This window comes from Arachis ipaensis, chromosome B09 (genome assembly GCF_000816755.2).
Source record: "Arachis ipaensis cultivar K30076 chromosome B09, Araip1.1, whole genome shotgun sequence".
NCBI classification, from domain to species: Eukaryota; Viridiplantae; Streptophyta; class Magnoliopsida; order Fabales; family Fabaceae; genus Arachis; species Arachis ipaensis.
In genome coordinates this window covers 18,016,076-18,027,794 of record NC_029793.2, presented here as the reverse complement: position 1 = coordinate 18,027,794, position 11,719 = coordinate 18,016,076, and the positions used below count along the sequence as shown (strand labels likewise).

Sequence of the window (11,719 nt, the reverse complement as noted above, 5' to 3'; positions counted from 1 at the left end):
GTCCTATTTGTATCCTTAACGTTTATAAAAGTAATTCAATATTATCCTACTATCAATTATACTAACAAATCAGATTATATTTTTCAATTATTCTCTCTTGGATGTATTCATTCTCTATTAGATCTCACTTGAATGTGTTCGATTTTAATATTAGACTCACTATTTATGTTTAAATTCAATTATGTCCCTAGAAAAGTGAATTATGTAAATGTTGTAGGAATTAGTTTCAACATTTGATGAGCTATTTTTCGGAATAGATCATCGATTCTATCCCAGACATTTGTATTCTAACTTCAAGAAGAGATTTTTAAAACCCAAACTAAAGCGCTCATGATGTATAATTGACGGAAGGATAACATTGAATCACTTTTACAAATGTTAGGGATACAAATAGGATGATTTAAATATTAGAAATACAAATAGAATTTATTCCAAATATTAGAGACAAAAATGATACTTTACTCTTTCTTAAAATTTAAAATGTTTACTCTTTAAAATTTTAAGAATTGATTTGGATAATTACTAAAGTTGAAATAACCAATCCCATCTCTCAGACTCTCACCTTTTTTTTCATTTCTCCCGAGTTCCGACTAATTTACATCCGAGTTCGAACCGAAACAACGTTATTTTTCAGTTTTCACTGTTTTCCTACCTCCTTCCGCGTCTCTTTGATCCAAACAAACAAGGCTGTAGTCGTCTTTGCGTTCATCGCCGTCGCCGTGACAGCTTCGCTAGTCGCCCTCCGTTCTCCTCCTTGCACTCTCAGGTTCCTCACTTCTCCTCTTCTGTGCGTTCTTTTCTTTGTTGCCCTCACTGTTTCAGAGCTTCAATTAATTTCGCTATTTCAGTGCACTGGTGACTGGTGAGTCAAGGAATGTCAACTGAGAACCAGAACCTAACAGAAGTTGCGGTTGCAGAAGAGCAAGAAGCACCTCTTCTTCTAAATCATCACCATCATTCCTCAATTCTCATTGATCATCAAAATGAAGAAGAAGACACCATCATTCCCTTTCCAGATAAGCATATGGATGCTCATGCTAAGGTTATACCCAACCAACGCCTCGCTTCTCTCGATGTCTTCCGTGGTCTTACCGTCGCGGTTTGTTCTCACTTCTTCTTCTGAGATTGCTTCAATAACTGAAAAGCGGGAGAGTGAAAATATCCACTGCTTTAGCAATTTTACTGCAATTTGATTCGATTCCTCATTACTGTCTCGTCTTTTATGGGATTATGAGTGTAAAACGGAGCCTAATTTATTTGTTTTATTTGGTTGGTTTTGGGAGGGTCAAACTAATCTAATACCACCACGTGGTAGTGAGTTCAAACCCTGCCTTAGAGCAACTTCAATGAAGTGTTTTTGTATTGGAGATGATTGGCAAAATGAAATTAATCTCACTTTGGAGAGACGGTTTTACTACCTTGTATAAAGTTTAAAATGAATTGGAACTAAACATTGGAGTGATAGATCTCACATTTAGTCTCAAATGACTATTTATGACATGTGCTCCTACAAATACTGATGTTGCATTTTGTAGTACCCAAAATGAAATTAAACTGAAACCGACCATTGAAGATGCTCTTATGCATGGAAAGCATCCTTGGCCAGCCTTTTGTCCTAGGTAGATGGCCCGCGGCGAAGGGTTTAGTCATTGCATCCGGTGGACAACTATCTCCCTTCCCTGCCCTTAGCTTTGTCTACTTGGTTAGCTTATGCGCCACCTATATGCTAGGTTATGTTTTTAACCTTTTATGGAAATGCTATTAGGTTTTGGGGTGAGTTGGAAGATAACTTTGGAGAGCAAAGTGCAATTACCAGCATAATACCCATATATCTGCACTTTAGGATCCACATCCAAACATTTCATTACATTACATTTTTTGTTAAATTTGTACTTATCCCATGGATTTACAATTGTTATTACTATATATATAATATATACTATATATAACGAGTGAAATTAAAGTTCCATAAACTTCACTTGCCTTACTATGTGTTTGTGTTTCCCTCTAAAGTATGACTTCATTTATCATGCAGTTAATGATCTTAGTTGATGATGTTGGAGGAGCTTTCCCATCTTTGAATCATTCTCCCTGGTTTGGGGTAACACTTGCAGATTTTGTAATGCCATTTTTTCTCTTTGGGGTAGGAGTTTCAATTGGTCTGGTATTCAAGGTATGGGATTTTGGGAAGTTATGGTAGACCCTAATCTTTTGTATATAATTAAAGAGTATCTTGAACATTGTTATAATTATTTTCTCCTTTTGCCTGTCTGTCAGAAAGTCTCTAGCAAACCAAATGCCACAAAAAAAGTGATAATTAGGACGATTAAGCTTTTCATTTTGGGGCTGCTGCTACAAGGTATGTTCCCCTGCCTTATTGCCGTTGCCATTGCCTTTGTTTTGCAGCCAAGTGAAGCATGACATATTGAATTCACCTGTATACTTATGTGCCACTTTGTTTTTTATAGTGAAATAAATCCATGGTTTTGATATCAGTGTAGATGGATAAATCACTCATACTTTGTTAGTTGATTGACCATTTAGATTTTCAAAATTATGCAACTGTTAACTGTTTCTTTGATCTTTCATTCTGAAATTTATTTATAGGCGGCTATTTCCATGGGCGGGGCAATTTAACATATGGAGTTGATTTGAGCAAGATACGCTGGCTTGGTGTACTACAGGTAGTTGCAACTAGCAAAGTAGAGATATCCATGATGCTTAGCTTAACTAGTTTTTGTCTTGTTTTGTACTTTTGTTCTGTAACTTTGGGTTATTAATTTATAATTTAATGTTTGATATTATTGTTGTAATTATACATGATATTTTCCCTGTGATTTACTTTGTGCTGATGATAATTTTTGGTCTCGATGCTGCTCTGTTAAGCAAATTTTCATAATCAGGGGCAAATTTTCATAACCGAGAAAATAATCAAGTGAGAAGGTGGCAATCAGTTTATTTATGACTCTACAAATTAACACCAATTTCTTTGTATGATATGCAGAGGATATCTATTGGATATTGCTTGGCCTCACTGTCAGAGATATGGCTTTTGAATAATAATGTTTTGGTTGACTCACCTGTAGCATTTGCAAGGAAATACTGTATTCAGTGGTTAGTTCATTTTTCTAGTGTTAGATACTTTGAAATTGTGATCATGGCAAAATACAGTTTTTATCTTTGCTGTTGCTGCCAAATACATCTATTAATGCCGTGTTTCTTTACGAGTTTCTTATATTGTGGTTGCATTCTTCTATGAGTTTTTCCGCACCAATTCTCATCACATAGTGATGCTATGCCCAAATGTTGATGTGAGTCATGAAATGATCTTTTATTATTTGGGGTTCTACAATGTCCTTAAATTTATGACATTCTCATGTTAATGAACACTCCTGTCATGTGGTTTCTATTTTTTCTGTAAATTTTTCTATGAATTGGATTATAATCTCTAGAGATAAAAAGATACGCCAAACTTCACATGTTGCCATCTTTACAACCTTGTGATTTTATTCCTACATTTCATTGGAGGTGAACTTTTTGGAAGATTGAGGCAACTAGTTGAGAATCCTTCATGTTGTCAAGCCAACTTCATAACCTTTATAGATAAGGCACTTTAACCCTGTAAACTATAAGCTATCTGCACTTTATGCCTTTCGTTTTGGAAAAGTGCAGATTGATCCCTGAACTTGCTTAAATGTATGTTTTTCCATTTTTAGCAAAAATAATGTGGTTATCTACAATCTACCACCTCACCTTTCCTAAATGTGCAGCCTTGTGTCCAAAATTTTCTGTAACATTCCTTGTCGTTAACTATTGATGGAAGCCTTCTGTATGATATTCTTTTGTTGTAACACTTTTCCTTGAGTTAAATTACTCTTCGGTGGACGTCACTTTTCTTAGTGTTATGACATTCTTTGGTGTTAACTGACTAAGTCTTCTCGTTTTATTTCTTTTCAGGATGTTTTCTCTCTTACTCTGCTTGGTGTATCTTTGCTTGCTCTATGGTCTCTATGTTCCAAATTGGAAATTTGAACAGTCTAACTTGGTTTGGTCTAGTCGTGGTTCTATCATTCAAGATGTGAGTTGCCATGTTTCTCTGACCTTCATTGAATGCTGAAAGACATATAATGGCTTTTCTTGGCTATTGTTTTAACTTTTATGTATGTTTCTCATGCAAATAACCATATGATGCATTCTATACAGTTGATGAAGTCAGCATATAATTTATTCTTATTGCTTAAATCCTTTCTTTGTGGAACATGTTTCTGTTGTATAATTTATAAAACTCCCCATCCCCCAATTTCTTAAAAGATAATTCTGTTATTATGTTAAGATGTATTTTTTGGTCCTNCTTATAGATCAACCGGCTTAGAATTGTTGTGTGTTGTTTCAAATTACATACAGTCTACTGTTACATAACTTGGTTAATCAGTACAAATATTCATGTGAATGTATACTGTTTATAAAATATTATTACTATATTACAGGAATGGGTAACGGCCATATAAACACATAAGCACTACTACTTTGTGACACACACTACTGTTTGTTACTTCATTTGGGGAATTGAAATATTGACCAAACACAGCATGACAGTTAGCCTAAACAATCAAGTGGTTAGTGCTGGATGGCCTACAAACCTCAACTTTGTGGTTCCAAAGATCATGGAACATTTCTCTGTCTAATCCATGACTTCTTAATTATTAATTACTGGAGTAAGAGAATGATAATAGAGTGATATTCATGATGCCTAAAGTAGACATTATAAAAATTGGTATTTCTTTTCATGCTTTACCTATTACGGTTCTCAATTTTTCCATTTATTCTTAAAATCCTTTCTTTTTTGAAATGTCATTTTGGAGAATAAAATTGCAACACAATTTACCAGGTTCATTGTGAAGTGAGGGGAAGTCTTGATCCTCCATGTAATGCAGTGGGATATATTGATAGATTAATTCTTGGTGAACATCATATGTATCAGCGTCCTGTGTACCAAAGAACAAAGGTTGTTTACTTTCTCTCAGATAACTTATGTGTTAAATTTACTGGCACACAAGGTTCACTGGTTATATCCATCATATGATCTTATTATGGACCACCTTTTCATTTTTAGGAGTGCAGTGTTAATTCTCCTGACTACGGACCATTGCCTCCAAATTCACCTGGATGGTGCCTGGCACCATTTGATCCAGAGGGCATTTTGAGGTAAAAAAAACCAGTACCTTCTTTATCCATTTTTTATTCAACCCATCCATCCCCTTTAGCAATGTATAATTGTGGTTGTGAATTTTATTTGCACCAAAAAGAGAGAGTATTATGTAGGTTAGTCATAATGTGGATAAAATAAAATGTAAAATTACTGTATAAGTTTACGTGTGTATATATATGTATTGGAATGCTAGCTTTTATCCCATTGGGAATTCTTCAATTTTTTAATGGATAAAAAGACTCCACTGTTTTACCTGTGCAATTTCAACAATATGGTTTTGATTGCATAGAAACAACATCAAAGCCTTATCTTATTGAGTTTAGTTGGCTATAAGGATTAGGGGAAGCCAAAGTAGTCTATCATAAATCAATTACAAATTTGTCTTCTGTCCTTGTTGAATTGTACATTCTTGAAGCTGCCATTATTTTACACACACACGAAGAATATTACTTGATATGAACAATGCCAGGCCTTCCATACTGTTAAAATCCATGATTAACCAGGAAAATAATATCGTAGAGTAGCAACTCAACAAATAAAAGAGAATATTACTCTTATGTGATGTGTTTTACACGAGAAGAGTACTAGTATCTATAATAATAATAATAAAACCCTAATACTAATAAGGAAATAATTATAAATATCAATGATAATTCTAAGAGATCATATTTGGTACTCTTTGGTATGATATGATTCTATCGTGATTTCTAATACTCCACCTCAGGCTTGAGCATATAGATAATCTGCACCAAGAACATATAAAAGATATTATTTACTAAGCTTTAAGCTTGTTAAAATAAGACCCTTGAACAAAAAGTTGATGTAAGACTGTTGAAGAGGAAAGAGGACCAGCTGGGGCTCCAGAGCCATGCCAGGGCCAACCGGATCTGCTGGAGACTGGCCGGGGTTAGTTGGGACTAGTGGGAACTTCCCGGACCATGGGGAACCTGGGTGGGTGACTTAGTTAGCAGTCATGTTCTTGTTATGAGTTCCGCATCTCTCAAGGGTATGCTCTCTAGAGAGTTTATAAGTGTCAGACATCACTCAGTTACTTTTTGGGGTGAGTTAGGCCCACTCAATTATCATATTATATGCTCTTTGATATGATATGATTCTGTCCTGATTTTTAACACATATTTAAGCTCCAAGGAGCATAGTTGGATAGAGTTCTTTTTCTCTAGAATACTAAATGTCTATCAATGTGTTTATGGTTTAAAATTGTACTGTTCAGAAAAGGTAATTCTTTATATTCTCTAAAGTTCTTACTCCATCCTTCTGTATATTAAAATCCTTCACAGCGCTACAAATTTCAAATTAGTAGTACCTAAGATCTGTCGATTTTGACTTTTCCATTCTTATTAATATATTGGTTCCTAATTTGTTTTCTTAAATCTGCCAGTTCACTGATGGCAACAATTACATGTTTCATAGGGTTGCACTTTGGGCACATACTTGTGCTTTTGCAGGTTTGGACTATGGTTATTTTACAATATATGGTTTCTCATTTTTTGCACCTTTCTTGTAATATGGTGTTGGGAGATGTAAAAGTTGTTTCTCTGGGTAGATTTCTATTTTTTTGTATTATTAACTACCATCTTCTCCGTGCAGGACCATAAGCAGAGGGTGTTTCTTTGGTCCACATTTTCCTTCTCTCTACTGTTAATGGGATACATTCTGGAGATCTTAGGTACTAACAATTTGAAATTTCTGAAAATTCCAATGTTATATTCTCCTCTAACAACTGTAAAGTTTTTCAGGAATTCCTTTATCAAAAGCATTATACACATTAAGCTACATGTTTATCACTGCCGGAGCATCAGGCTTGGTCTTGACTGCTATCTATTACATCGTAAGTTTTTCCTTGTGTCATGATTAGAGACACTTGTAATGCACTGAGAGTTAAACAGATCCCCAGTAATTGATTGTATCCAAGTATAGAATAACTTTTAAGATCATGAAAGATTAAAGGTAAATGATCATCTAATAAACTCTATGATAACACCTAAAACACTCTTATGATATTCTAAGATGTAATAGAGATGTTACTAGATATTTTCTTGATTTCTAGCATCATTCAAGTTTGCAACTTCCCCAACACTTTTTTTTCTTTCAGGTGGACATAGAGAACTTCAGAAAGCCTACAGTCTTACTACAATGGATGGGAATGAATGCTCTTATTGTATATGCGTTGGCTGCTTGTGACATTTTCCCATCTCTTATCCAGGGTTTCTATTGGCGTTCTCCTGAAAATAACTTGGTAATGTTTCTTTTCCACTGGGCTAGTTCTTTATGCATCTACTTTCATCATATTAAATGATTTTATTTTATGCATCTACTTTCATCATATTAGATCATTTAATTTATAGGTTCCTAACAGTTTCACAGCAGAAAGTAAATATAAAATAAAATTACATCGTATTAGCCACAAAAATACACCGTATTAGTCTCGTGTCCTACACCTTAGTTCAGCTCCCGACAGCATCCTCAAGCAAAACTTAAGACACACCTGATTCGTATCTCAAGCTTACATTTGCTATATATTTGAGCCATAAAGGAAGTAGGAAGTATCTTCAACATCATCTGATCTCATATAGACACCATCCAGTACTCCTCCATTCCCCTTCGGCATTTCCATCAAGGAAGAAGGACACAGAAAACTGTCACCCTTGAATCTATTACCACAGCAGACTTATCATTGTAAGAATAAACATCCGTGTATACCAGATAAGTCTACACTAGTGCCTTAATTTTGTGCCTTGATTCTGATTTTGCACCTCGTATCTATCCAATCTAACACCTGCTCCACGTCTTTCATATTCATCTCTGTCCCTTAATTTATTAGCCATACCTGTCTATGTTATCTAAGAATTGGGCACCTTTGCCAACTTTCAAAGCACCCCTTAGAGTTCCTTGCCAAAGACTGATCCAGCATTCTAGAAAAGAGTTCCTTATCTTACTACTATTATTATTGAGTTCCTAGTATAGTAGCTAGAATCTCGATTTAACTCTTAAAATCTTTTAATATTATGATTTTAAATAAAATAATCGATTTTACAAAATTTTTACTAAGTCAAATGATTTTTTTTATTTAAATATTGTTACAAATTATATTTTACATGTTTAATTAACTTTTCCTATTTCACGTAAAATCTCGATTTTTTCAACCTTTTCCCAGTATGTAGGAAAAGGATAATGCTCTTTCAGTGGATATGGCTGGTGTTTTTTTGTCAGGCCTTGGTGTCCTTTTTTAGCTCTCATGTCTCAAAAAAAGTGTTTTAGTTGCTTTTTTTTTTTGGAGTAGGGAGGGCATTAGTTTCACTTCTTAAACCTTCCCAGAATTGCTTGTTAAAAAGTTGGTTAATTGGGAATTTTATTTCTTTTTTTTTTAAAATGCAGGTTAACGCCACAGAAGCTTTACTACAGACCGTATTTCATTCAGAAAAGTGGGGCACAATGGCATTTGTAATAGTGGAGATTTTGTTCTGGTGTCTTTTTGCTGGTTTCCTCCACAAGAAAGGGATATATATAAAAATGTGATTGTGACGTGTACATATATGTTATATATCGTTATCCAAGTACATATCTTTTTTTATTCTCATTGCCTGCCAAAATTGTCTTTCTCTACTTTTACCTTCGAAATGTCTGGATGGCATTTCATCAAGTTGTATATTAATGTTTAAACAAAAAGCCGTTTTGAATCTAGAGTTGGCAATGTGGGTTTATTTTTTATCCCTTTTTCTATTTTCATCGAGATACATTGCAAAGAAAGAAAATATACGTTAAAGTGGAAATATAAAAATGATAGTGGAGTTGATGCCGGTTACTGTGGAGTTGTATGATAATGGCATTAAGGTTGGATAACATTGTGTTTGTAGTTTGTACCAAGCAACTCTTGTTTCTTCCTTTTCTTTTTAAACAAATCATTTACTTCATTTAGAAAGAGAGGATAAGACGCCATTCACATATGTGTTTTATCATTTATAATAGAAAATTAGAAATAACACAAGGAGTCAAGGAAGTCTATAGCGTCAGTCTTTCTATGACAGAAGATTAATGGATAAGATGCAATTTATTCAGTTTAATGGACAATGGATAATCAATACATCCTGAGATTACCTTAGTGATGACAATTTGACAATTGAGCACAAAATTGTAGCTGATTTCTGGCAAATTTTTTTGATCAGTCCACAATTATGTTTTTTGAATCAAAATCACCCTTTCCCCTCCTTCCCCTTGATGCTTCTACCATTTTATCTACCACACACACTTCCCAACCTAAACACAAAGAGTCGAAATGCTATGCTGAGGTCATCTGTGATCCTAGTTGGCAGGAGGCTATTAATTCTAAATTGACTAATAGAACTTGGACCCTTACCAAACTTCCTAATGGAAAGAAAGCTGTGGGTTGCAAATGGGTCTTTAGGCTAAAACTGAAGCTTGATGGTTCAGTTGATCGTCACAAGGCCAGGCAATTCCAGGACAAATTCAAACTTGACATTAGACATCAAGTTTAATTGTGAAATTTAACAATTAATCAACAAAATAGTGAATAAACAACATTATTTGAGTTATGAGAGAGAGAGAGAGAGAGAGAGAGAGAGAGAGAGATCCAATCCCTGTGATCCTGCCTTCCACTTTGTGTGCAACAGAAGCAAAATATTCTTGGGAACTTTCCGGAAATAAACAACATGATTCTCATCTTTATGGCTACCTAAATGGTATAATTGGTTTCTTGTTGTCGAAGATAACACTGAGTTTTACAAACTACCAGATAAAGTGCTTCCAAGAAGCATAAAGTCTCTCTTCTTCTTCTGTGGGCCTCCTGCCACCTTTAACTATGGCCTTGTCACTATTTGCAAAGAATTTCCAAAGTTAAACCAATGTGCTAAATAAATTCAGACTTGTTTATATGACATGGGATTAGTCAAGATGATAAATACTTGGTAGATTTTATGGTGTCTATAATTTGGTGAATGCTATCCTATCTTTTCTAAATTAAAACGTAAGTTACCCTCTTTGATGTGTTATATTCTAATTCGATGTTTATTTTAATACATTTGTTATATATTTATTAAAATATTAATTTAAAAATTTTCTTATATTAACTAAATTCTAAACTAAAATATTGATGTGACAAATTAAAAATAAAAACACAAATTAGTGTTACTGTGAAAATTTTTAATTTGAAAAGTTTATAGTGTCAAATAGATCTTTAAATTTGAAAATTTATTTTATACAATTTGGTTTCGAATTATATGAAAAAAAGGAAGAAATTGAAACAATTTATATCTTATTTTTTAAAAATTAATGTAGTTAGTTTGTAATTATTTTTTATGAAGGTCTGGATTTTTATTTAATTTTTGTTGGAAATCAAAGATTTTGTGTGAAAAATAAAAGAGTAATATATAACATTATTTTTCAAATATTTTGTTAAATTTTTAAAAAATTTTAATGACCCGAAATCAATATCTTATTTTTTATTTTATTAGATAAATTAGTCATCTAACAAATTCTACTAAAAATTTAAAATAAATAAATACCCATTAAAATATGACACATCAGAAAAGGTAACTTACATATTATTTTATAAAAGATTATTTTATTTTATTTTATATTTTTTTTTAGGTGAGTCACTAACTACTATATCCATGCCTCCATGGGCAGCATAAATACTTTAATCATTTAATCAAGTTCAAGTTCTAGAAATGGAAAAGATCTTTGTTAGGAGACTCTACTCTCTTTATAGGCCTTGAGCTAGATTGGGTTCTATTATTCCTTTAGCTAAAAGAAATTATGCTCAACTTCTTTTCCTAACTATATAAGACATTTTAACCAATGTGCTTCAACAATCAAAGCTCTATTTTGGCTTCTTGTATTATTCAGGAGAGAGGCAAATGGATACTCAGAAAGACAATGCTGAAACTTCAGCTGCCTATTTCAACATCCACAACAATTCTGTTCAGCCATCATCAAGCGTCAACCATCTTGACAACTGTCACTTCGGGAAATCACTAGCATACAGAGCGGTTTACCGTTGTATCGGTACTCCACGTAATGGAAGTAGAAAGGCCAGAGGCAATGATCCCAAAGCATCACCAAGCAGGCTTAGCAAGGTCTCACTGGCTGCTGATAATACACAAGATTAGCTAGCTTGATCACAATATATATATGAAAAATGATAGAGGAGCATCTGAATTTATTGTTTTTATCCATTATTTTTAGTTATCAATCCAATTTTCTTAGTCTAGTAATCTAATATTATACTTTATCCCACACTGTTAAATATTGATAACTAACTGATGGTCGAAAATAATAAATTCTAATGACCCAACCTTCTTCTTTATAATGTGTGTGTTTATATATTCTTAATTACAAGAAAGTCATATATATTAAGAATACAAGTGTGGTTCATTATGGAATTGTTATTCTATTGTTCTATTCTTCAAAACTGAAATTCGGGTTTGTGTTTAAGATTTTCTAAAAGAAAAAAAAAATACTAAGTTAAAATAA

At 33.5% G+C, this 11,719-nt stretch overlaps 2 protein-coding genes across 3 annotated transcripts in view; both read left to right on the top strand.

Moving 5' to 3' along the window:
* Positions 558-8,931, top strand: LOC107618353 (heparan-alpha-glucosaminide N-acetyltransferase). 2 transcript variants are annotated; one of them, XM_016320386.2, is made up of 14 exons: positions 558-766; positions 849-1,099; positions 2,036-2,173; positions 2,278-2,359; positions 2,608-2,684; positions 3,005-3,114; positions 3,958-4,078; positions 4,889-5,005; positions 5,114-5,205; positions 6,609-6,675; positions 6,818-6,896; positions 6,967-7,058; positions 7,323-7,466; positions 8,606-8,931. In XM_016320386.2, exons 2-14 carry the CDS (start codon positions 875-877, stop codon positions 8,744-8,746), a joined length of 1,485 nt encoding a protein of 494 aa, XP_016175872.1. In that variant the 5' UTR covers positions 558-766; positions 849-874; the 3' UTR covers positions 8,747-8,931. The 2 variants fall into 2 exon arrangements, with proteins under 2 accessions (XP_016175872.1, XP_016175873.1); XM_016320387.2 differs by having other exon boundaries at positions 559-766; positions 873-1,099.
* Positions 8,903-11,719, top strand: part of LOC107616672 — a 14,341-nt gene continuing 11,524 nt past the window's right edge. Inside the window, exon 1 of the mRNA XM_021112333.1 lies at positions 8,903-8,913. The gene's annotated coding sequence lies outside the window, so the exon portion shown is untranslated. The remainder of the gene's footprint in view (positions 8,914-11,719) is intronic.

Bases quoted from the DNA above. Each gene is read 5' to 3' on its own strand.
- LOC107618353 (XM_016320386.2), top strand. From the start codon at position 875: ATGTCAACTGAGAACCAGAACCTAACAGAAGTTGCGGTTGCAGAAGAG. The intron at 4,079-4,888 runs GTGAGTTGCCAT...ACAATTTACCAG, and splicing joins GTGGTTCTATCATTCAAGAT to GTTCATTGTGAAGTGAGGGG. The intron at 7,467-8,605 runs GTAATGTTTCTT...TTTAAAATGCAG, and splicing joins GTTCTCCTGAAAATAACTTG to GTTAACGCCACAGAAGCTTT.